At 53.3% G+C, this 23,698-nt stretch overlaps 1 protein-coding gene across 2 annotated transcripts in view; it reads left to right on the top strand.

Moving 5' to 3' along the window:
- The window catches only part of CLASP1 (cytoplasmic linker associated protein 1), a 163,233-nt gene that overhangs the window by 8,442 nt on the left and 131,093 nt on the right, over positions 1 to 23,698 (top strand). For both annotated transcript variants that reach the window (XM_083841598.1, XM_083841597.1), the window contains exon 2: positions 1,395 to 1,869. In XM_083841598.1, coding sequence (XP_083697724.1) covers positions 1,675 to 1,869 — 195 coding nt within the window. In that variant the 5' untranslated portion in view covers positions 1,395 to 1,674. The remainder of the gene's footprint in view (positions 1 to 1,394; positions 1,870 to 23,698) is intronic.

Raw genomic sequence — 23,698 nt, 5'->3', positions numbered from 1 at the left:
CACGGAGCGGCCTCCTGGCTGGTGGCAGGGCTCGCCGGGCGGCTCCCTGGGCACACAGAACCAGTTTGCATCGGGCCCGCGGGATCCGGGGGCTGCTCCCGCGGGCGCTTGGGCCGGCTCCGGCTGCAGGCTGGGCCCGGGCAGCTCCGAGCTGTGCTGGGGCTGGCGCCTCTCAGGTGCGGCCGCGGAGGATGGAGGTGAGCTGCTCCGGCACTGCCAGGCCGGGGATCTCGTGCGGCTCGTCCGCCGTCGGGTCCGCCTGGCGCTTCGTTACCTGAGCCGCTGGTGCAGGCTTCATTTGCTCAAACAGGCGGCGTTTGGGTTTGCTGCCCCGGCGCTTCCCGTTAGTGAACGCGCGCCTCTGGCTTCCCTCCGGTTGTTTACTGGGCCAGGTGTGTGCTCCGCAGCCCCTTCCCTTGCGCTGGGCTTGACCCGCTTTCCTTGTGCGCACAAAGAAAGTAGGGCAGCTTTGGGCTTTGGGTATTATTAGACAGGAAACAAAAAGACACGCTGTGTTTTTATCTCCCCCCCTCCCTCAAGAGCTAACCTGGGGAGGGGAAGTGCTTCAGGAAGCAGCGTGGTGCTGGTGGGAGCCCTGGGCGTCCGGGGAGCAGCTGGGAGGTCTGTGTGGCTGCAGAAAGGGAGGGACCCTGACCTCTCCCCCCCAAAAAAAAAGCATCAGCTGGGTCCCTAATGCGGTCCCAGGACAGGAGAGGCTTCTGAGGTTGGGGAACATAACCAAACTCCAGGCGTACAGCCACTCCTGCTTTAACAAAAGCAAAAAAACTTCACAGATGATGCTGTGCCTCTGAGTGGCAGCAAAATTCAGCCTGGCCCTTCTTGTCTGTGGTTCTCAGGACGCCGCAGGCACTGCTTTGGGCTGCAACAGGGCAGGGCTCAGCCCGGGAACAGCTCGAGCCCCTCGTGTTTGAAACCTGCTCGTTTTGCAGGCCAGCGAGGGCATCGATGGCTGAAGGCCAGCAGTCCAAGCAGCACCCAGGCGGCTCCCTGCTTTCACTCTTTAAGGCTCGCGTGTCTTCCCAGTGACCTGCCCGAGGGCTTTGTCCTCACCTCCGTGGGCGGGCGCTGCTGGTGGTAGCGGCACGAATATTGATTACTAATCAGCTCTTAGTTAAGCCCCAGATTTGCTGCCTGTCACTAAAGCTCCTTGTAGGGAACTGCTGGGTAACTGCTGGTGTGAAGAACAACCAGAGGTTTTTGTCCTGACCTACCTTGTCTGATTCCCTAAAATAGAACAACGCTGCTCGTATCCAGCTTATCGCAGCCTCGCAGCTGTATACGAGTAACCTATTTTGTGACACGCTTTCAGTCTTTTTTTTTTTTTGCTCCGTTCTTAATTTAACTTGTAATACTGTTCTTTTTATTTCTTTCAGAATGGACTGCTGAATTGGGAATTATTGCAGACCCGACAGGACAGCACTGCTCGTTGCTTCATCTACTGCTAGTTATTTAAATTGGACTTTTAATATCCTGCCAGCTGCTGTTCACACACACATGGTGCATTGTTGCCATTCTCAGAATTGCATCTTTGAAACCCAGACCCTCAGTAACCTTCATCGAACAAAGAGGCGACCTCCTGCGTCCGTTCGTGGAGGGATTTGTCGGACCGTCTGCCCTCTAGCTTTCTTGCTGGTGCTGTGTTTCTAAGACACCATGGAGCCCAGTATGGAGTACTGCCTAGCGCAGGTGCTGCAGAAGGATGTTGGGAAGAGGCTTCAGGTTGGCCAGGAACTGATAGATTACTTCTCAGATAAGCAGAAGTCAGCTGATCTCGAACACGATCAGACTATGCTGGATAAAATGGTTGATGGACTGGCCACCTCTTGGGTCAATTCCAGCAATTACAAGGTAAGGCTTGTCAGACGGAATTTAATTACAGTCAGACGTTTCATTGGCAAGCGATGCTTGATCTAAGTGGAAGCTGGATAGCATACTTTCTGATACGCTGCTCTGGGAGCTGGTAATTACGCTGAGTCAACTGTCCGTGTCCCACTTCCTGGTAGTTAGTAACTGGTGTGGTAGCAAGGATTCGTAACAGTGACACTTCAGCCAGTTGGCTTTATTCTTGGTGTTCATAATTTGTGCTGTCCCGATTTCTTTGTCTACCTCGTTTCACCTGTGGGACGCTTTGCTCATCCCACTACCTGGCAGCGTTGATGATTTCCTGCCATATAAAAAGCGGTATGTAAAACTGAAAAAAGTACGCATATGCAGCCAATATGTTTTCATACTGTCCTTAATTCTTGCTAGATGCTTTTTCTACTGTCCAGGGATAATGTAAGTACAATTGATCTACTGCAGCTTGCTCAGGAAAGGTAACGAGCAAGTGCTTGTTCTCTTGAATTTAACCGTCTTGCATCCACAGGAATGAGCCATGGGATGTGGAACCCAGCTGCCCTGTTACCCCTGTCACCTTGCTGTGTTCCCCCACAGCCCTTAGTAACGAAGTCCTGCTGCTGCCATGGGGCTTCCTCACTGGGAGGGGTTTGCAGCTGTGGTTTGGGAAAGTCCTGTCCTGGTCCTTTCCCAAGACTAGTAGGGTACTTCCCCCTGTTGTTGCAGGGAGGGCTGGGAGGTTTTGTTATTTCATGGCAAGTCCAGAAAAATTTGAGAGTAAAGCCTCGTACAGACCTGGTGGCGAAGCTCGTTACTGGGAGTTGTGCTGGGGTTCCCTCACGCAGAAGTGAAGGAGAGGCTGACTGTACAGGTTGCACGTCCTTTGGAGCAGAACATCCTCAGATTAATTTAAACTGTTTTAAATGGAAATTTTGATGGTAAGGATGCTGTATCTTGGTCAATATGTTCTGCACGGCTGCGCTTTTGCTTTTCATAATTGTCAACAAGCAACTGCAGTGGAAGCTGCTTGGCATACAGGAAACAAAAAACCCAAAGCCATTGGAGGGCAACCTGATCAGCTCATGGATGAGTGTAACAGCCCTAAGGTGGGAGGCCCGGCATCAGTGCCTTAAAACAGCCCTCTGGGGCGTCAAGCTACACTTCTTTGGTCAAGGTTTAAGCCATTACGTTGGCAGTCTGCTTCTCTGTTCACCTCTCTCCCTTCATCTGAGAAGGTATTGGCTTAAAACAAATATCGAGACCATCTGCGTGACGGGGAATTTCCTAACAGTTAGTGTGCTCTCAGGCTTACGCTTGAGAGCTTACGGTTTGGGGTTCCGGGCCCAGTAGCTGGGAGAACATCCGGATGGTGCGTGGCTGCTGCCCACCGGGGGCTGGGCTCACTCAGCTTGTACGTTATCGGTGGGGAAACATCAGTGAACCGAAGAGAAGGGACATCTCGAGGGACATCAGTTTGCACTGCTGCTCTGCTTCTACAGGGAGGGCTTCAAGTTGCCTTCATCATCGATTTGCGCTATGTAAGGCATGGCTATGATTGACATTTTTAGGCTTTGGTGTTTTGTTTTTTTTATACACTGCTCTTATACACCCAGGACTGTGGTCCACTACTTGAACAAAGTTTCTCTTCGACCCTTTCTCATATCGAAAAATGGTAGGAGAGGCTAGTTTGAAGTGAAAACAGGCAGGGGTCCCAGTAAAGAACGGGGTGAAATGCATTGCTTTTGGGGGATCTGGGGTCCTCACTGCACAAGGTGTGCTGGCCAAGGGGAAGGTCTCACCCTTGCATGGGACGATCCCTTTGCCCCAGGGCTGCGTCCCGGTGTTGATTTTTGCTGCTCTGTGCAGGACTGCTGATTTGATTCTTTTAGCTCCTAATGGGTTTTGTTACTTACCGAGAGATCACGCTCTTAAAAATGAAATACATAGTGAAGAGTTGCAGGGAAATGTTATTTCCCCTGACAGAGCTCGTAATGGTGTTAGAGAAGGCAGCCTTCCACTCTTACCTCTGTCTGCATATCAGGCATTACAAGAGCATGCTTGACTGAGCTGAGGAGAAGTAAAACTTACATAAATTAGCTGGCTTCCTTAAACCCTGTATTGAATTTTTTTTTGGTTTCTCTAATTGAGGGGTAGAACAGATGGTGCAGGCTTAGTTTCAAGTGGAATCCATTAGAGTTACTTAAGCTGATGAGTGGTTGTTCGCTGTAAGCATCCCTTTGTTCTCTGTACCATGTTTGTTTTGGTTGAGATTCGGTGGAAGAAGTCCTCATTTAAGAAGCAGATGTGCATGGGTTTGGGTTGGTGCATTGATTGGGTGGGTGCATGCTTTGTTGAACATTTAGTGCGCGCACAGAAAGGCTTCACCATGTTGGGAAGAAGGAAAGAGTAAAGGGTTTCCAGACAGCTGTTAGCTGGTGAATTTGGGGGCGAGGGTTATGGGAAGATCAATAATGCGTGCCTTTTCCTTGTGGGGGCCTGTGCTGCAAAAGCTAACTTAGCAAAAACGGCCTCTGATTGCTGTCGTGTGGGGAGACGTGCTGCCTTAGGAAGGGCTAAAGGTTTGCTGGGCTTGAACTGCGTGTGCAGGATGTGCCCCATCCTTGAGTTTTAGACTCCGGTATTGGCGGGCTCCTACTAGGTGGGTTTTCCTGCCGTAACCTTAGGAAAGAGCAGGGGTTTGGCTCCAGGATGTCCAGTTTCCTGCAGGCATTGAAGCTGTGATTTCCCAGCAGCTTGATGGGCTGTTTTCCCTCTGGGTCAGGCCGGTCTGCAGTAGCTGTGCCTGCCCTTCCAGCCCTTGCCTCTGCGTGGCAGCTCGATGGGATCGTGGTGCAGCTCGTACCTGTGCGGTAGCAGCAGAGCGGGCTGGGCGCTGATCCAGCTGGGAGAGATCGAACTCAATGGCAGCTTCTGTCCTTTGTGCACAGGACAGGAAAAAAATCAGCTGCTGTGGCAAATGAGCACCGAGGTTTCCCTGTGGATGTACCTCGCCTCCTCCCAGGTAGCAGTGACTGTGGGAGGGCAGGTTCCCCTCTCCAGCTGGCTGGGAGGACCTGGGGGGGGGCTGCCTTCTGGCTGTGGTGTATGGCGTGGGTACACTGTGGTGTTGTGCAAAGCAACGGCAAGAAACTTGGAGTCGAAGTGGACTAGAGCACGCTCTCCGTTGTTTACCAAGGTGTTACAAAATCAGCAGTAAATAGTCAGAGTCCCCAGACTCCTGAGGGGATGTGAGGAGCCCCCGTGCTGAGCTAAACAGGATGGACGTTTGTTTCCTTGGTGGCACACGAGCCGCCTGCGTCAGGCCGGAGGTCTGTCCAGCTCGGTGTCCGTGGTCAGAGGTGAGCAGAAAGACTGCGTACACAGGGCATGTCTCCTTGGCATACCCCTCTGCCTTGCGGACTGCAACCCCTGCTGCTGCTTTTTGCCCACATCTGAATTCCCGGGGGGGTTTAGTGCTGGGGTGGGCCCCGGGCAAGAGCGGTGGCCGTGGCGTGTGCGGGCAGCGTGGCGGCCAGCCCTCTGCTCCGTGTGGGACAGCGCCAGCCAGCCCGAGGCCTCGCCGCCCTCCTGCTTGCTAAATTGAGAGGACAAAGCTATTCCCCTAATGCCGGTGTAGCGTTTCAGCTGCAGCGCCGGAGTGCTGCCCACCGGGCTTTGCTCGGAGCCCTGGCACAGCTCCCCGTGCCTTGGGAAACCTGGGCCGGGCGCGTTGGCTGCGGCGGATGCCCCTGAGGAAGAAGCAGGTCACGGCGGGGGGGGGGGTTCAGCCCCTGGTGATGGGGGCACGCCGATGCTGCTGTGCCGGGCCTCTGGGGGCCCTGCTGGGGAACGTGCCGTGCGGCGCTGCTTGCCCGCGGCCAAGGAAGGAATTCGGGCCGGAACAGGTGCAGGGAAGGGCGAGCCTGGTGTGCAGGGGCTGGGGGAGCCCGGCCGACCAGAGGAGCCTGGGAGCTTGGCTTGCTCAGCTTGCGGGACGAAGGCTGAGAGGCAGCGTGACTGCTGGCTATAAATACATCAGAGGGGGACTGCTGGAGCTAAAGGGCAAGGTTAGCGCAAGAGCTGGGGGGGTAGAGACTGGCCACGAGTAAATTTAGGCTGGCCAGGAGATGAAAGCTTCCTGCAGCAAGAACGCCGACAGACTAGAAGAAGACTTGAAGAGGAACAGATATGAGCAAGACATCTATTTGGTTTTAGGATTGGTCTTATAATCATTTTGAGTAGTTTATTGTTATTCTATATTACATTCTCTATAGAATAACAGGATTATCCATGGTTATAGTGACAGTCCATTTCAGTCCTTTGTCTCTTTGGAGTGCCTGAAACTGCTCTAACGTTTTGAGGAAACGTGAATGTATTAAAATGCATGCTGGCTTTGGTCCTTAGAAAGCCCACAGGGATTTGCAGAGCCTGTGCACGCTGTGCCTGAGGGCCCCGTGCCTGTTAGAGCAATGCATTTACCTCTGGAGAAGTCAGTGTGCGCGATCCAGCTCCCCTTGGGCTTTGTAGGGAGCGGGCTGAATGTCAGGGAGTCCTCGTTTCCCTGACGCTGGGATTCCTGGCTGAGGACCATTACCTGAAAGCTGTTCTTGTCTCACCCTCTGAACTTCAGCCTGAAAAATCACCACCTAGGAATCCCCCTGGCAGTGGGATCTGGTTGCCTCCGTCTATTTTAAATTATTTTGTAAGCAGAGTTGTTTGTGTTGAACCTCATTTCCTTTGGCTCTCTCTGTGCAGAGTTGTTGGTATCTAACGCTGTGGTTTTCCTCGTGTTTGTTGGAATTGGTCAAAGAATTCAGAAGTTACAGGGAGAGGGGAGAGCTTCTGAATAATGTATGCATAATACAATTACATAAGCATCTTTTCCTTAAAAATCAGACTGAAAAATCCCTGATGTACAGGAAGTAACACTCATTTCTCTAATCCTGGCTCGTTTTTTGAGCTTCTGCTCTGTCCTTAGCTTTAAGCGCAGCTGCGTTCGCTCTTGGAGGAGCAGCCCGCTGGATGAGGCGGTCTGGTGCAGGGCTGCTTCCAGGTTGGTGACTCTGGCTCCGGCAGCCTTCCTGCGGCAGCAGTTGCCTTTTGAGACGGAGCAGTAAGATCCCCTGCGTGTTGGAGGGTCGGTTCATGAGCACACAGGATAATTGGGTTCGTAAGGGCCCTCAGGGGCCACCTAGCCCCATCTACCCTATCGGAGTTTACAGTCCAGGCCTTAAAGCTTAGTGCTTGGTTTCCTATTAAAACCGATTGCCACATACGTGGTAAATGTCCCTGTGTCAGCAGTGCCCACATGGATCAGCTGTCCCGTAAATGCTTTTAAGATGCCTGTGATGACAGGATAGCAGCTTAGGTTCGTCGCAGATTTGTGAGCATGGCTCCGAGATGTGCTGCCCAAGGTAACGCTGCGGAGCCCCGCTGGGGCCTGTGCCGTCCTGCTGACGGGGTGCTCGGAGCTCCAGGCTCTGAGGGCCGTGCTACGTGTCCCGCTGCGTGTCCCTTAGCGCTGTCCCACGCTCGTGTCCTGCACGTCGGCTGCTGTGCCTCCCACCCAGGAGGGAGCGGGTGGGTCACGGTGGAGACGAGCAGTCTCTGATTTTCTCCGAGTGAATGCCGCCTCCCACAAACTGCTCATTACTTTCTTCCTAGATCAGATCTCGTTTTTAACTAGACGAGACCTGCTATGTTCCTCATCTGGTACTGCGCTTGTGCCAAATACGAAGCTTTAAAACAAAGCAGCATTTGACTATTCAAGAACCAGAGCGAAGAGTCCCGGTTACCAGAGCGCGGAGAGCAAGACAGCGTATTGCCAGCGGTGTGGCTGGGACTGCAGCTACGGGAGGATCAGTGGGAGCGGGCCCAGAGCTTTAACTGCGTGTGACTGAGTTCTGCTGAAGGGCTGGGTTTGGCCTTGGGTTCGCACGACTGACAGCAGGTGACACAGTCACCTTAGGTCTCGTGGGAAGAGGTACAGCGAGTGCATCGCAGTTCGTGCAGTGATGCTAACACCTGCTTTCAGCAGAACTCTGTGTCTTCAGTGCTTGAATGAAGGGATGCCACCCGTGTGTCCTGCTGCGCCTTACTGCTTCCCTCTCTGCCCCTCAACAGGCAACAGAGCTGGGCATGTTCTTATGTTTCATCAGGCTGCTGTGGCCAGAATGGTCCTTGGGCAGATGCTGGCGTGTACTTCTGGCTTTTAGTGAAGGCCCCGGAGAAGCTAGCTGTGCACCTTGCGTAGGTGAGGAGGTCCAGGGAGCGCCGCAGCGTTGCACCCTGCGGGACGAGGGGTGCCGCCGGTGTGCTGCCATCATGTGCGTGCCTGAGCTGCTTGGCCCCCAGAAGGAATTTCTCCTGCAGGAACTTGGTGCTGTGTGGGAAGCTACGAGCGCACGTGGCTTTTAGAAGGTACCTGCTCTTACAGACTGAAATGTTTCATCTGCTGGCTGGCTAAAGCTTCTCACCCAGGCCTGAGTCGGTGGCCTTCCTGGAAGTCTGCCGTCCACCTTAGCTGTGCCTTCAGAAAGCTGTCACCGTGTAGTACGGCCAGACTGTGAATAAGACACTGTGCTCTCCTTCTGGAAGCCTCCACTGGCTCTGGTCCCCATCAAAATCCAGGCTTTCTCGTTGATCTTAGAGGCCTGCTGCCTTAATGTTGTGTAGGTCCCGTTCTCTCCATGTGATTTCATCCGTCTGTCATCTGGAGTTTCCTATTCTAGTGAGCTTAACAAAACCGAGTGAGGAGCTTTTCTCACGCAGAAGGGCACGTGTGGTGAAAACTTGTCTGAAAACCTCCACGTGAAGGTGAGGGTGAGGGGAGCTGGTGGCACAGATGAGTGGGAAAGCAAGGGCAGACATCTCGGGCCAAGTGACAGCGCTGTGGAGGTGCGGAGATGAAAACCTCAGTGCGTGGAAATGCTGGAGAAGCATGGGGGCATGAAGAGAAGGATCACCCTAGGCAAGATAAAGGGGTAAGAAAATTCCCCCTGCAGCAGCAGTGATACAAACGGGGCAGCACCACAGCTGGCAAAGCTGGAAGGGATTGGATATGCCATAGCAGAACGGGCTGCTGAGAGCTGCCTGGGCATTGTCAGCGGGTTAGGGCAGGTGGGAAAGGCAGGATCTCGGGTGCTGTGGGGAGCGCTGCAGGGCTGGGGACTTGGTGAACTCAGGAGTTCCTTGGGGTTCCTCGGCAGGGAGAAGTCCCGCTCCTCCTGCGGCGTGCCTCTGTCCCAGGCAGGAGCTCACATAGCCTGTAAGGTGACATAGTCTGCTCCTGAGGTGTTAATTCTCGAGTTTGTCATTGTTGCTTTTTAATGACTGTGAAAGTGGAGACGGATGTGGTCCATGAGGGTGAGGTGGCTGAAAGGAGAACGGAGAGGGAGATTCGGTCTAAAAATGCATCGGAACGTGGAAGACTTGGGGGAGAGAGACCTGGAGGGGCGGTGGGAGGAAAGGTCTGGGGAAGGAGACTGGCGGAGCTACGGCTGGGAAGCAGGCAGGGCTCAGCAGGGCTGCAGGAGAGAGGTGCTGGACTGCTTTGGCAGGTTTTATCCCCTGATACGGTCGAAGGGCAGAAGCTGGGGGCTGTTCCAGGGCTTTGGCGAAAGGGGCAGTTGGCTGTGTGTGTGTGCAGAGACCACAGGCAGGGGGGCACGGCGAGGGAACGGGCTATTTCGGGTACCTGCTGGGGTGTGGGTTGCGCTGCTTTGCAGGGCTCCGCGTGCCTGAGGTTGGAGGCTGCTGTCCTGGGGTGCCTCCGGGGACAGCCCCGGCGTCTCCTCGTGCCTTTGCCCGTGCCAGCAGCGGGCAGAGCTAGCGGGCACTTTGCTTCTGCTTCCTGTGCTGTGAGCTGAAACGGGCAAGCGTGCCTTCTTCTCTGTGCCGCTGCCTTTTAATGTAATTGTGTGTAAATAGTTGTGCAATGGCTTCTGTTCTTCTTGAGGAAAATAATAGAAGAATCTTTCTTGTACAGAGTAATTCCTATAGTTATTTCTGTGACCTGGAAACTTGTTGGCATTGCTTTGCTCACTGTGGTAAGCAGAAGTGCCAAGGATTTACGGAACGTGTGCTTGTAGAGGCCATAATGCCTCTGAACAGTCCGTGTACCGGCAGACAGTGTGCCTGGTCGGAAAGTCCACCAGCCAGGTGTGTCACTTCTAGTTTTTCTCCCGAAGTCCTCAGTGGTACCAGAATGAAAACATTTCTGGGTAAGAGTGTGCCTTTTTTAGGCTTCACTGGACTTCAGACATGAGAAGGAAGAGGTACTGATCTCCTTCCAGAGTCTCCAGTCCCTAACACGAGTTTCCTGGGACAGGATTGCGGTAGCTGACGGCCTGCAGAGGTTCGTGGTGCGTCCCTGCTGGTTGCATGCTCTCGGCCTGTGGGGCTCGTTCAGTGCTGCCACGGCTCTAGGACGGTGCTGAGCAAAGGCTGGGCGAGGTGAGCACAGGCAAAGGGCAGCGGCTGAGGGCAGGGTGCTGATGAGACGGTCGGTGTTCATCGGGGCGGGAGGCGAGCCAAGAAAAACCTCGGGGAGGGCAGGGAGGCGGCTCGAGCCTGTTCCTTCTGCTTACTTCAAAGCCATCAGCAGACGTAGGGCACTGGCGTCTTCAGGCTGGGAGGAGGGAAAAGAAAGGTGGTGCTGGGGCGGCTTCTGGGGCATCAGGCGGGTGCTTGTGGCAAGTGAGAGCAGCAGTTTGGGTAAGGGAACGTATGCCAGGAAACAGCTCTACAGCCAGACTTGGCTGAGCAGCAACAAAAATGCTCCAAAAGCTGCCTCCTTTAATCAGGAAAGGTGTGGTGGGGCTGGGACAGTGGGGAGTCTGCTGCTTCATTAGCAGCTCCTGCTGCCTTAAAGTCAGACAAAACTCAGACTGACCCCACCTGCTTAACACACCCCCAGATGCAGGCTCCTTGGAGGTGGGGCATGATTTGGGGCAAATAACAATAGCACAGCTAGCTTCTGAAAGACCCCTCCTATTTTTCTTAGGTTTAACTCTTGGAGTGCTTGCAATAAGTAAGTGGGGGTAACTAATCCTATTTCCTCTTTTGTTACACAAGTCAGAGTGTGATTGAAATTTATGATTTTCCCATTCTCCTTATTGGAAGCTCGTGAATATGTAGTTCCTTGTGATACTTTAAGTGATTTTGAAGTGAAAACACATCGCTTTTCTTAAAGCAGCTTTTTTTATAGCCAATTAAATGCAGCTTCGGATCAGCACTTGTCTTCCATGCCCATTATCGGGCATTGTGTGAATATGGCATCTTTGTGAAGGACGCTGTGTTTTGTGTACAGATCGTTATGAAACAGAAGATGGGGAAAAACCGTATCTATTGTGTCTGGTCTGTGGTGGTTGTGGTGTTTTTTGGGCTGCCACAGAACTGCCACAAGGACAACGTGAGCCCTCTCTGCGTGTTTGCACCCGGTGGAGTGTACCAGCTTCCACCTGTGATCTGGCCCCGTGGAACTCGGATTATCACTCGGGGAGCTATAAAAGAAGCGAGGCTCTTGCCTGTAGGCTCGCGTTTGCGCTGTAATAACCCACATCCTCACCAGCAAGGGGTACAGGTAACATAACTTCTGAGATTCGAAAACCACTGCACATAAGTCTTGGGGGGGAGGCGGGAGGGATCCTTCTGCAGGTGAGAAAACCGCTTACATCTGCGTTTGGTACGGTGCATGCAATGCTTATATTGTTAATGAAAAATAAACCAGTGTTCAGAATTCTGAGCTCTCATCTTCTTCCTTTATTTGAGTTGAAGATCTTAAACCAGGTTAAGCCCCGATGCTGCTCCAGAACTGCGTTGTTCACAGCACAGAACTGGACTCAGTGCAGGAGGGGACTGGCTGGGACTGCGTGAGCTGTACGGGGCAGGATGTCAGTAACGGACCTCATGAGCTCCTGCTGCCTCTAAAAATCTGTTCTTGGTTGTTTTGGAGAAAATTCAGGATCTCGCTGGACTTGAACAGAATCGTTATAGGTGTAAATGTCCGTGAGGAAAGCAGCTGACTGACCAGAATTGCCAAGGGAATTGTGCTTTGGAGCTGAGGCTTCGATCACGGAGGGGTATTGTGTCCTTGTACAGGATGCTGCTTGCTTTGGTTGGTGCTGGTGATCACCTGGGTGCCTGAGTTGTGCTCCAGATCACATCCGAATGGGATCTTGCTCTGTAACAAGTACAGGGGCTCAGAATGAGGTGTGTGGAAGAGCTCCCAGCAGAACTGAGATGCCCCAGGACCTGCGTCGTGGACTGGAGGTGCACTGTGCTCCTCTGAATGGGGGCTGAGGCTCGGCAGGGAGGGAGATGGGAACGGACCCCAGGTAAGGCCGAGGGGAGCCCTTAGCCACAAGATCGTCCCCTGCCTCGCTGGCAGGCTCAGTGTGTTTGCGGCTGACACACTTAAGCTCCCTGTGGATACTGTTTTCATCTTTGTGTCTGTGTTTTGAGCCTCTGCTGTTCCGTGCTCAATTTAGGAACACTTGCATACCTGTGAGATGGATCCTCTCTCTTTTATCTGGCATCAAAAGATGAAAAGGCAACTTGAAAAGAAGCATACGTTGTTCATTTGACTTGCACAGCTAATCTTCCTCTCAGTGCAGCGAGCTTTTGCTGAGAGCAAGTTGGTGGTGTCTGGGCACAGGAGTCTGCCGGGGGAGAGGCAAGGAGCAAAGCGTGCCTGTCCCAGAGGGGCTGCAGGGCTCCCTCTTGTTGACGCTCTTTTATTGGGAGTGAATGACAAGTGATCAGTCTGCACTGAGGATGTTTGAGCCTCACATGTTAGTCTTCAGGTGGTTTTCCAGGCCTGCTGGGTCTCGGACTGTGGGGATGGGCCTCGGCTGCTATAGTGCTCCCACGCAGCACAGACCGAGTCCGTCTCAAACACTTGTGCTGGAGCCTTTTGGGGGCTCCTTCAGTGCAGATCGTGCTCTTGGGTGTCTTTAAAACAAGAGAAAACAACAAGAAAAAACAACCCTTTCTCCTAACAAGTCCTGCCTGCTAGGAGGAACCCCTGCTTCTCCCCAGTCTTGCAAGACCTGATGTAGAAATCCTTAATGCACATTCTTTTCCCCTACATATCCTGGAAATGGTTGGGTTGGAGATGCACTGAGCTTCTGACTGGCACAGTTAATGCTATGCACATCCTGAAAGTCTTTGAAGCTAGATCAAAAGAAAGAAAATAAAATGGTTTCGGAAGGATGAGACTAATATATTTTTTTTAACTCTGCTTTTCATCCAGAAGGATCTGGAAGTACTTTTCAAACCAGCAAAATGGCTAAACCCGTCACTTTAGCATGCTGCTCTTCACCTGCTTTAATGGTGAGGTTGGCACAAACGTGGCTTGCTGTGAAGGGGACTGCTGTAAACACTGATGCTGTGCTCTGTAGTCACCAGGCAGTCGTGCAGAGGGTGTATGTAGTCTGCATTTCACCCAGTGGCACGGCGATCCGACAGAAAACCACTTGGAGGCAGGCCAGTGGATTTGCTCTCTCTTGTTGGCCCTGTCCTGCCCTTGGGGAGGTCGGTGAAGCGCATCGTGCTCAGGGGGTGAGTGCCCTGCCTCACGTCCTGCGCCCCCTTTGCAGGCAGGAGCCTCTCTTCTGCTTCCCTTGGCTTTACTTCACGAGCAGCTTTCTCTTTCCCACCCTTTCTTTATGGATCTGCAGACTTAAGGCCTCGTGGGACCCGACTAGAAAGTGGTGCAGGATACTTGCAGTGGGCCCTGCTCCCGATCTGCCCTCTTAATGGGAAAGAAACTGCCCCGAAGAAGTACAACTGGTTGTGGAGCGGCGTGCAGGTTCTTTCTCACAGCCTCCTGCTTCCTGTGGAGAAACTCTTCCTCCTGTCACTTCCTTTGCCAGCAGCTCCTTCACGTTGTGCGGCTCCCAGGGCCCATCGCTGCCTCTCTGCCTACGGTCTCTGCCCACCGCAGCTCCGGCGGACTGGGTGCCCAAAGCTGTCACGTACCAGGTGATTTTGGAGCCTCCTCGGCCCGCTGGACGTGGCCGAGAGCAAGTGGCCGGTGTGCGGTACCATCACGGCCGCTTGGAGGGAGAGGCGCAGCACCGGCGTCAGGAGAACACCCGCCAGCAGACGTGGGGGGAGAGCCCTCCTCTGTCTGCCTCGAGCAGGCTGGCAGGCAAGGAGGTGCTGTGCTGGGGAGGAAATCCTGGGCCATTCCTCACACTCTTCTTCTTCCGCCTTCTGTGCGCACCTCTGAAGATTCCAATTACAAGCCAGAGACCATCTGTCTGGGTTGCTGGACCGTGAGGAGCCGAGTGGGAAGCGCCTTTCTCCTGATGCAAAGGCTTGCTGGGGAAGCAGGTGCCCCCGCAGGGGTTAGCTCCGGGGGAAAAGGTGTTTTCTCTCCTGCTTGCATGTATGTGCAGGTGTTCGAGCTAAAGCCACATGCAGATGCTTCTCATTCCAAGTTAATGATGCTTTGTTCCCCCAGGTCTAGAGGAGGATGCTTCAAGAGGGGAGAAGTGAGCTGGCAGGATCCAGTTGCTGGGCCTGCTCTGTTTGCCCAGTTCCTGAAACAACCGGAGTGAATTTGCTCAGGAGCCACGGGAGGGGCTGAGCCGGTGGCCTCAGCAGCGGTTGGTTGTGCCCCCGGCGTGCTGGGCTCCTGGGAGGTGGGCGGCAGGAGGGCAGAGCCCTGCCGTTCCCCCGTCCTCCCCTCGGTGTGTGGCATTTTCTAGGTTTGCACGAATCAAACTGGTGTTACAGCTCCCGGGTAGCCACTGAGCCTGACCTGGGAAGGAGCTGCGTGGATTTTCTGTAATGCCAGAGGGGAGCGATAGCAAAGAGCAGTTGACGCTGAGGAGCCTGCTTCTGGCTCTCAGCTTGCAGCAGCGTGATGACCCGATCCAGGTTAGCAAGCCGCAGGTCTGCACCGCAGCCGGGCTGCTCCGAGTGCCCGGGAGCCGGGTTGGCACGGGCTCGGTGCAGCTGGCAGCTCCGCCACGTACAGCACGGGCTGCCCAAACGCAGAACGTCCTCCTCGTGAGCCTCTTCGCTGACGTTCTGGGAAAACGTGCTTGTCAAACCGGAGGTCTGGTTGTGCAGGCTTCTGGTGATGAGTTGAAATCGGGGCTGAGGCCAAGCCCCCTGCGGTTATTGGGGTGTTTGTGTGCTGGTGACTCAGGGGTGCCCTCTGGGTCCCTGTGAGCCGTGGCCTCCTGCCCCCCGAAGCCAGCACAGGGCAGGGGGGTGTGCTTCTCAGCAGGGGCCTCGCTCGGGGCCTCTGATCTGCACGGAGGGAAGGTGCTGCCTGCAGCATCGCGCTTGGGAAGCTGCCAATTCCTGTGTTGGGGCACCGCTTCGTGCAGTTCGACTGAAACGCGTCCCTCATGAACTGAAGCGAGTTTTACGTTGCTTTGCATGGCCTGGGGGCTTTCTGCGTGGATCAGCTCGCGTGTAGTGCTGCAGAAAGGGGTTCAGGTAACTGGGCAGGGGCCGCTCTGGGTTGGTCTGGCCCTAGGAGCGGGCGTTGCTGCGGCAAAGCAGCACAGCTGGGTTGTACTGAGAGGGAAACAGAGATGGGACTTGCTGAATGCGCCAACATCGATTCCTTTCATGCAGTGCCTGGCACGTGTGGTCTGTAAATTAGACGTAGTGGTGATCAAAAAGCTCTTCTGAATAGCCAGAAGTTTCAGAGCTGTTGTTTGCCGTTAAATAACAAAAAGAACAAATGTCCCAAGCACGAGGAGTTTCACTGGGTCTCGGAGCAGCTCAGCATGAGGGAATCCAAATGCCTGCTTGCCTCTTGAAAGCAAGAAAGTGCAAGAAAGAAGCACTTCTCTGAGAGCGAGCCTCCCTTGTCTGGTCTTCCAGGAAATCTCATGTCGTGCACGCTTCCAGCTTCTGAGTTGGGCCCAAAATAGTTAGGTAAAGAAAGTCCTGTTCTTGCTTCTGTTTCAGTTAGGGTCACTGGTGTAGGGGTAAGGGTCCTGCAGGGAAGGAAAGGATGGATGTGGTTTGGGTGTCAGGCACGGCAGAAGGACTCTGCGTCTCACCTCAACCCATCCCCGCTCTGTGGCTGTCCATTACTCTTGAGCTAAGCCAATGTTACCGAGTTTTGCTAACCAGGGCGTCAGCTTTGCCCTGGGGTAACTGTGATTTGCCAGTGTAATTTGTATCTGCAGTGGGTTGTTAAGAAGAGTCTATTGCCAATTTGCCTTCTGGTGTTTGTGCAGAATGTTTACCAGCTAGTAAATGAACTTTTTTGCTGCTATTTGTATTTCTAGTGGCACGGAAGAAACCTGGAGGCTCTGTGGGTGTTGTAATGTAGGGGACCTTGGGAAACGGTCTCATCCAGTTCCTTGTTCAGAGATGACAACCCAGTGTGCCTGGATGTCTTGTCAGACCTACGCTTAAAATAGGTCCTTTGAAGATTTCCAAGCCTCCTGAATTTCCCCGTTTCAGTGCCCTTCTGCTCCATATGCTGATTTCCTTTCCAGCTAATCTAAGAGGATTGCTCTTCATCCTTCTCCTGGATGATCAGGGAGGAGTTGATCACCACCCTTCTTGTTGAAGTCCATGCTAGGGAAATGTCTCTGGTGGTTGTGCTGTGGCTTTTTGCTGGCTGAGACTTGTCATGTGTGCTTGCAGTGCATGGGCAGTGCTTTGGCTGTGCGAAGGCATCCTCCTACTGCTGCGTTTGGTGGGATTCTGGGATTAGGGCGGTTTTTTTTTTCCATTCCTGAAAGGTGAAAATAATTGAGGGGTGTACGAGAACCTCACCTGCCTGCAGGTAGAGCTGTGCAAGAGGCGGGGGGGCTCTGTAAGTACCCCTTGGGGGTGTAACGTCCTCATTAGTTAAAGATCATCAGAAAACAATCACCTGCTTTACACTAGCTGCTGTGCCGCAAGCAAACGTGGTAGGATGAATTAAAGGCACTTCTGGGGAGGGGGGATCTGCCTTTGAAATAAAAAGCTTATGCTCTTGGATTATTTACTGAGTCTCTTCATCCAAGAATCAGCAAGGCACCTGTGAGGTCAGGGCGAAGCGGGGGGACTCCTTCAAGAGCATTCAGGCTGCCTGGTAGGCTCCGAGAGCTCAGTGTCTGAAGTCTGTTGCTGCAATTGTTCTTTTTCCCTCCTAATACACTTCAGGTAGCCTTAAAGGGCTGAAATAAGTCGTCAAAAGGTACGAGACGTGCAGCGACTGATCCTCCTGCCGTTCAGCTCCTGGGGAGAAGGATGTGGGTGCAGACAACTGGCATCGGGTTCGGTGTTCCTGCGGGTCTGACGGGTCCTGCAGCAAGCAGCAGGTCGCCGTAACGGCATCGCAGTGCCACGTCCAGCTCCAGCCCTTCGGTTTGGCTGATGAGAAGTCAAAATGTGTCGAAAGAGCGCAGGGGCTGTGTTCTCTTGCGGTTCTTTCCTATAGAGAAAGAGTTAAAGAAGAATCTGTGCTCTGCTTCCCTTTTTCTGTGTTTGTGGCACCTTTGATGTATGAATGGGAAGACGAGGCACAGAATGTGCATGCATGCTCACAAAATATTTTCAGTCCTTTGAAGGAGGGAGGAGAAATCTCTTTAAATGGCGATGTGAGCGTACGGAGTAGCTCAGCGTGGACGCTTTTCCTGCACGTATGGGTCTTTGGCCCCGCTGTGTAACTGGGCTGCGTGCTGGCACGGCCCCAGCGCTGCAGGCAGGCCTCTTGGGGGTGGCCAGATCAGACTTTTTCCAACATACAGACCGTACTGCTAGATCTCACCGTGACAAGTTTATGATAGTAATAATGCTCCGTAGTTCCAGATGAGGATGTGAAAGCTCTTGAAAACCACCGGTTTATATTTTCCCCCCAACTTGCGAGGGTGCAGGGAAGTGCTGTCAGCCCCTATTTAACCGGAGGAAATAAATGAAGGGCACAAAAGAGGTATAACTGTAGTTGGATTCCCTTTGCCATCACTTGGTGCTGTTCATTTTGTGGAGAGTCAGCAAGTGAGCTGTTAGACTTTTCTTACAACGTCTGCGCTGAAGCAAAAGCGGTCACTGGATCTCTCTAATCAGTACCAGGAGCGGTGTTATCAGGAAAGGATATTTTATTTCTCGGTGTTGTCCCTGGGCATCGCCACATCTTAACTGCTCTTTGTCTAAGCGCTGTTTGCTGGCCTGATGTGTGAAACTCCATCTCTGTTCCTCTGAAACAGGCGCCGTGCCACGGGCTGCGGGAGGCTCGCAGGCAGCAGCTCTTCCTTCTCCCCGAGCGAAGTTGCTGTTGACACAGACTGATAGAGAGGAAGAGCAATTGGAGCCTATCGCTGTGTACGGCTTTGAACTTTTTACTTTTATCACATGTTGTCAGGTTAAACAAAACCTCCTAGATAAATAAACCAAAAGCCCGGTGCTCTTTCATTACTGAGAAGAGTGTAGCGATTCCTGCTCTGCCTGGAACTCGACACACACACACACGTGCTGCCTGATCCGTGTCGTAGCTCCTTTTCACCTGCGTGAAACTGGTGAAATGCGGGATGGGCATGGGTCGGATCACGTAGCTGGAGCCTTCAGGGACCTCAAAGACTCGTCTGTATTGTGCTTCTGTGCCTGGAGAAGGATCCAAAAAAAAAAAAAAATCTGTTGCTATTTCGCTTCCTGCCAGCAAGGTCTTGGTGGTGACACAGAAGCTCATTAAACCCATTCATAAATTAACAGGACTGCTTCTAACTAGAATACATCAAGCTACTGGGAGTTTTAATGAACGCTTGAAATTAGTGGCAGCTGAAGGCCTGGATGTTGAGACTCAAACAGACCAAAGTGCTTTGTATAAGCGTGACCAACCTGATCTAATTTGGAGCAGTGGGGTGGGGAACGTGCTGAACTGCTGGCCTCGGGAGCCCCCTTGCAACCTGATTTTACTGGTGAGCCCTCTTCTGGCTCTGAAGCTTGCAGAGCTTTTGTCTTGTGCCTCTGTGCGGAATGTGCAGCAGGGCTGGGAGGAGACAAACCGGCGAGCTCTTCAGGTCAGCTCAGCGGCGTCACGGTGCTGTGTCCGGCATCCTGGCTGCCCTGTTTGAGAATCTGCCATGACATCACCTCTTGGTTCTTGGAGCTTTTATGCTTTCACCTACGCATAAAACACATTCCTTCATCCTTTGTTTCCATCTCAAATAATGAGGCACTTTTTGTTTGGAATAGTTGCTTCAAAGCCGAGGAACTACCCTCAGTTTTGGGAACAGCAGGGCTTGCGTAACGTCCAGCCGGTACGGGTAAAAGGGATGAGGCAGCAGGGAAGGGAAAAGCTTCGAAGATGTGAAGGGTGCTTGTTGGAGGCATTGGTGCCTGTGGTGCTGCTGATTTCAGCTGAAGCTGGCACCTAATTTGCACGTTAGAAAATTTCACCAGGCCTCTGCTAGAATCCCTTAGTGGCCAAACAAACAAACAAACAGCAAAAATCCTTTGAACCTGCCTGTGATGGCTGGTTCAATTGAGTTGACTGCTTTGCAAACTACAAATATTTTTACACTGCGTTAGTGGAACCAGGTGATTTTTAACTGGAGTAATTCGGAAGATTATCGTTCCCTTTCCTCTTCTTAGGGGAAATGTAGCTGGGATCCAGCAGGTTGTAGTTATTTTTCAGCGTTGCTTTTTCAGTCTTCAAATTTGTGCTGTGTGTGTAACAGCTTCCCCCCCGTAGTGTGACACCATCTTTTTACTCAGCTTTAAGCAACTATTCGGTTGCTTAATTTCTTGCACTTTTAATAAAAGCATGCCATGCTGTTCACTTTGCTGTTAACTGCTTGTATAAAAACCTAGTAAAATAATGTGCATCCTGTTCAGTACAACGCTTCTAGTTGACACATGTCCAGTGAGAGTAAACCTCTCTGAGAAATGACTGAATGGCAAACCAAGACAGCTGATCTTTTAAGCTCACAATTAAAATAATCAGTAAAACCCGTTGTCATGTTGAAAATAACGCTGGAGCTGTGAAGGAGAGCAGAAGGTGGTGAAGGCGGCGGGAGGTGAGTGGAGCCTGCGCAGGAGTAGACCCGCCGTGTCGGCGTCGGTACAGGCTGCGCTGAGCTGCGCGGGTTCGTGTGGCACACGGAAGCGTCTAATCCTCTGATGTATTTCTGTCTCTTAAGAGAACCGTTTGAAATAATTAATCCAAGAGCTGATGGCTCAGTTAAACACTGAATTCGTTCCCTTCTAGTATTAACCCGCAAGAAGTGAGGGATGCTTCCTGTGGATTCCCAGCCTAAGAGTGCTCTTCCAGTGCAGCTGAGACACTGCAGTGTTGATGGGAGCTATTTGCCTCACCTGCTTAAATGTGTTTCTAGAAGTACTTAGAGAAGCCCAAATGTGTGTGGTTTGTCCCTATAATTTTTCCACTTGTGCTACCAGCCGCTCTCTGAGCTCGTTCTTTCCCCTTCAGAAAATGCTGGCTCCGTCACACAGCGCAGGATGAAGAATTCCCTCCCCTTCCCTTGAGGCATTTGCACACAGTTTTATTTCCTTCTGCAGGAATTCAGCGACTCCTGCAAAGCCTCTGAACAGATCAACGCCCCTGGGGTGATGACCCCAACCATTTCAGACCCGAAACGTCAGGTGCCTCAGCCCCTAGGTCTGTGTGGGTAGGTGGCCTGCTCGAGATGGCAAAACCTTTTTGGGTTTCCGACCGCACGCCGCGCGCAGGGTGGCCTGAGGGTGTGCCCGAACTCAGGTGCGTTGTGCTGCACTCTTGTCCTGTAGCTGAGCCTCTGCTGGGGAGGACTGAGGCCGTCTGTGTGCAGCTGAGGGAGGAGCAGATGTGGGGGGCTCGTGGGGGAGCTCGGCAGAGCCGCGCTTCAGCTGTGGCTCCACATCTCGGCAGTGACAGCCAACGAGGCAGAGGGACGGATGCGTGGGTCGGGGGGAGTTGAAGAGGGGGGTGCGCTTAGGAAGGAGAACGCTCGTTTCCTGCGCGTTTGGGGCACGTGGTGTCCGGTTCTGGAGCGTGTGGAAAGCATTGCCGTCAGCTAGCCCTTTGTTGTGAGCAGGCACAGACCCTTTGCACTCGGGCGAGCAGCTCAGCGGTGGGAGTGCAGCTCGGAAGTGCCCCGTCTCCTGTCCGCCTACGTGTACCCTGGGGCATCCCTCGAGGGCACTGCTTCTGCCTGGGCTGCTGCACCTTCACTGGCCCCAGGGGGCTGGGAGCAGGAGGCGCAGAGAGGCGGCACGTGGTGAGATCCTCCACGCTCACAAGTGATGCTGCTTCGTCCCGGAGGCTGGCTTCTTTGTGCTTCTCCACACGTCTGTTTTTTTCCCTGACATGTCAGGGTCCCACTTGGTTCTCTGGGATCCCCAGCTTCCAGTTTTGTCACACCAGCGTTTCAAATCCTCCTCTCTTGTGATGCTGAGCACTGGAAGAGCTGTCCCGGAGCTACTGGACACGCGTTCAGCACGTGCTTGACCTGTTGTAGGTAAAACTTGCGCGAAGCTCTGCTGAGCGTGCCGGAAGAACACATTCTGTGCGAAAACGTTGCTTGGGTGCCCCTGTGTGCCAGCTGCTGTGCCAGTGGCTGGGAGAGCCAGCTCAGCCCTCGCTCTGCCCTGAGGGTGGTTGTACAGAGCCGTGGCTGAAAGTGGCATTCCTTTATGGCTGCAGGTGAGGAGCACGTGGGAAGCCTCTTTGTGTTGCTTTTTGTGGCTGTTAAATGTAGCCTGGCTTTCACCTTTTCCTCCAGCTCCACTGCCCACTAAATGCTTTGTGCTGTTCTTTCTAAATAATTGAACCTCCAAGGCTCTCTGGGAGCTATAAAATCAGTTGCTTATTTACTTGTCCGCTAGCAGCACTTCTCAGCACTTCCCAGCCCTCTTTAGCAACAGAAAGTGAAGAAAGGCCTTTTCTGGCAGAAACCAAGGGGGAATTCCAGGCAGGGATTTTGTGCTTACCCTAGCTGGAATTTGGGCAGAATTCAGGCCAGTGCCCTTGCGTTAAAGGTTGTTACAGGCTTTCCGTGTGGCCAGCTGACCGGAGTTTCAGCTCTTCTCGAAGACTTGGGACCTGCTAGCGCTGACTCTGTCGTGCAGCAGTGTTTGCTGAGGGCTTGGCCAGCAGCCTGCTCCACTTGGGCAGAAGCAGCCAACCTGTGGGCCAAAGCAGCGTCTGTGCAGGAAGACAGTCCTGCTGAAGCGACGTCTTCCTCTGTGGGGGAGGCATTCCCTCACCGGCTGGGCTCCTTTCTGCACCTGGCATCCCTCTCCTCGCCTACGTGGGCAGCTATCTCGGTGTGCTTTTTCTTTTTGCAGCTAGCAGAGGTGTCTCGGATGGTTCTTCTTTTCTCCGTGGAGTTTGTTGTTGTACCGTCAGGGTGTTGGGGATTACGGCAGCGTTTCCAGGTGCTGTCGGGCCCCTCAGAGGCATTTCTGCTTCCATCTGTGATGTGCTGAGCGTTTTCTGTTCTCGGAGGTGTTGCTGCTGGAGTTGGGGTCAGCACCTCTGTGCTAGGAGCTTTGAGACGCCCCAGCTAATAGGGCTGTGCCTGCAGGCAGATTGCCAGCGTGGTTTCTGGCTTTCTCTGAGCACTGGAGCAGGCTTTCTCTCCCTTCCAGTGGGGTGGGAAACACCTTGATTAGGAAAACCAACCCGGGCTGTTAACAAGGCCCATTGCTACACCCAGCAATTTACTGGCTGCCATGACAAGGGCTTTCGGGTTTCCCATGGAAAACAAAGCAGAGCATCACGACGCGTTTTCTCCTTTCCCTGCCGTACTGTTGTTGCATCTCCCTAAGAGACGGCCCCGCACCCAGTGCGTGATGCTTCGCTTTGCCTTGAGCTCCCGAGGTGCTGCTCGTCAGCAGGGGGGCTGGGGCTGGCCCCCGGCTCCTTCACCGCGACGCCCTCGGCAGCTCTCCTGGAAGTGGTGTCCACACGCCGCCGGTCACGCTCCTTTAGGCCTCCCCCCGTTTTCCTTGCTGGGTTTTCTGTAGCAGTGACTTCGTGCTCTGTGGTGCCGTGCCTTAAGCTGCTTTGAATTTCTGATGCGTTCTGCCCAGGCTGTAGCCCTGACAGCAGGTCAGGGCTGTTTCTCTGTTGGCTTTTTTTTTTACTGGACCCAGAAAAACCGTTCCTAGGATTTTCTGCTGTTGAGCAAGAAAGGTCCCCTCGTGTCCTAACGGTAGCTGTACAAACCGTCCCTGTGGTGATCGCTCCTGACGAATTTTTCCTTAATGCTCCCAGCAATAGACTTGAGGCCCCCTGGGATTTGCTCCACTCTAGAGCCATGCATTATTTACTGAGTTGCTCCTCTCTTCCCAGATCCGTAAACGAAGGAGGGCGTTCATTGACCGTTTCTTGTGCTCGTTTTATGGTTTCATTGCCGCTAGCTCGGCCGTTTGTCAGGCAGCCGCTCTGCTCGGGGGCGTTGCTGCCCGTTGTCGCTGGCCCAGGCGCTGCGGGCTTCAGATGGGCTGGTTGGCTGAAGCGGGGGCTGCACGGTGCTCCTTAGGTGGTGCTGCTTGGTGCGTTTTCACAAACAAGAGTTTGAGGGGATGAGAAATGCTCCGAGCTCTGCGTTAGAGCAGCGGGGGGGCTCAGGGCACGGGGGTGCTCCCTGCTCTTCTCATCCCCGAAGACCTGTGGGAAGCTGCTCTGCTCCTCGGTGTATGGGTGAGGTGTGCGTGAGAGCCTCGTGGCTGGCACTGCAGCATGTGCAGAGGGGTTGGGGAATGGCTGTGTTGGAGGGCAGAAAAACCCGCTGAAAGGGTTCTGTAGGGGTTTTTCCCTGTTCTCTGAAATCCAAAACAGATGTCTGGCCTCTCGTCGGTATCTTAAAACAGAAGAAAAGTCACTGTAGGACCGCTCTGTTTGGAAACTTAAATTCCCACATTAATTAAT

This window comes from Anser anser (assembly GCF_964211835.1).
Source record: "Anser anser genome assembly, chromosome: 6".
Taxonomy (NCBI): Eukaryota; Metazoa; Chordata; class Aves; order Anseriformes; family Anatidae; genus Anser; species Anser anser.
Note: the sequence above shows the minus strand (reverse complement) of the source record. Positions and strands in the feature narration are given on the sequence as shown.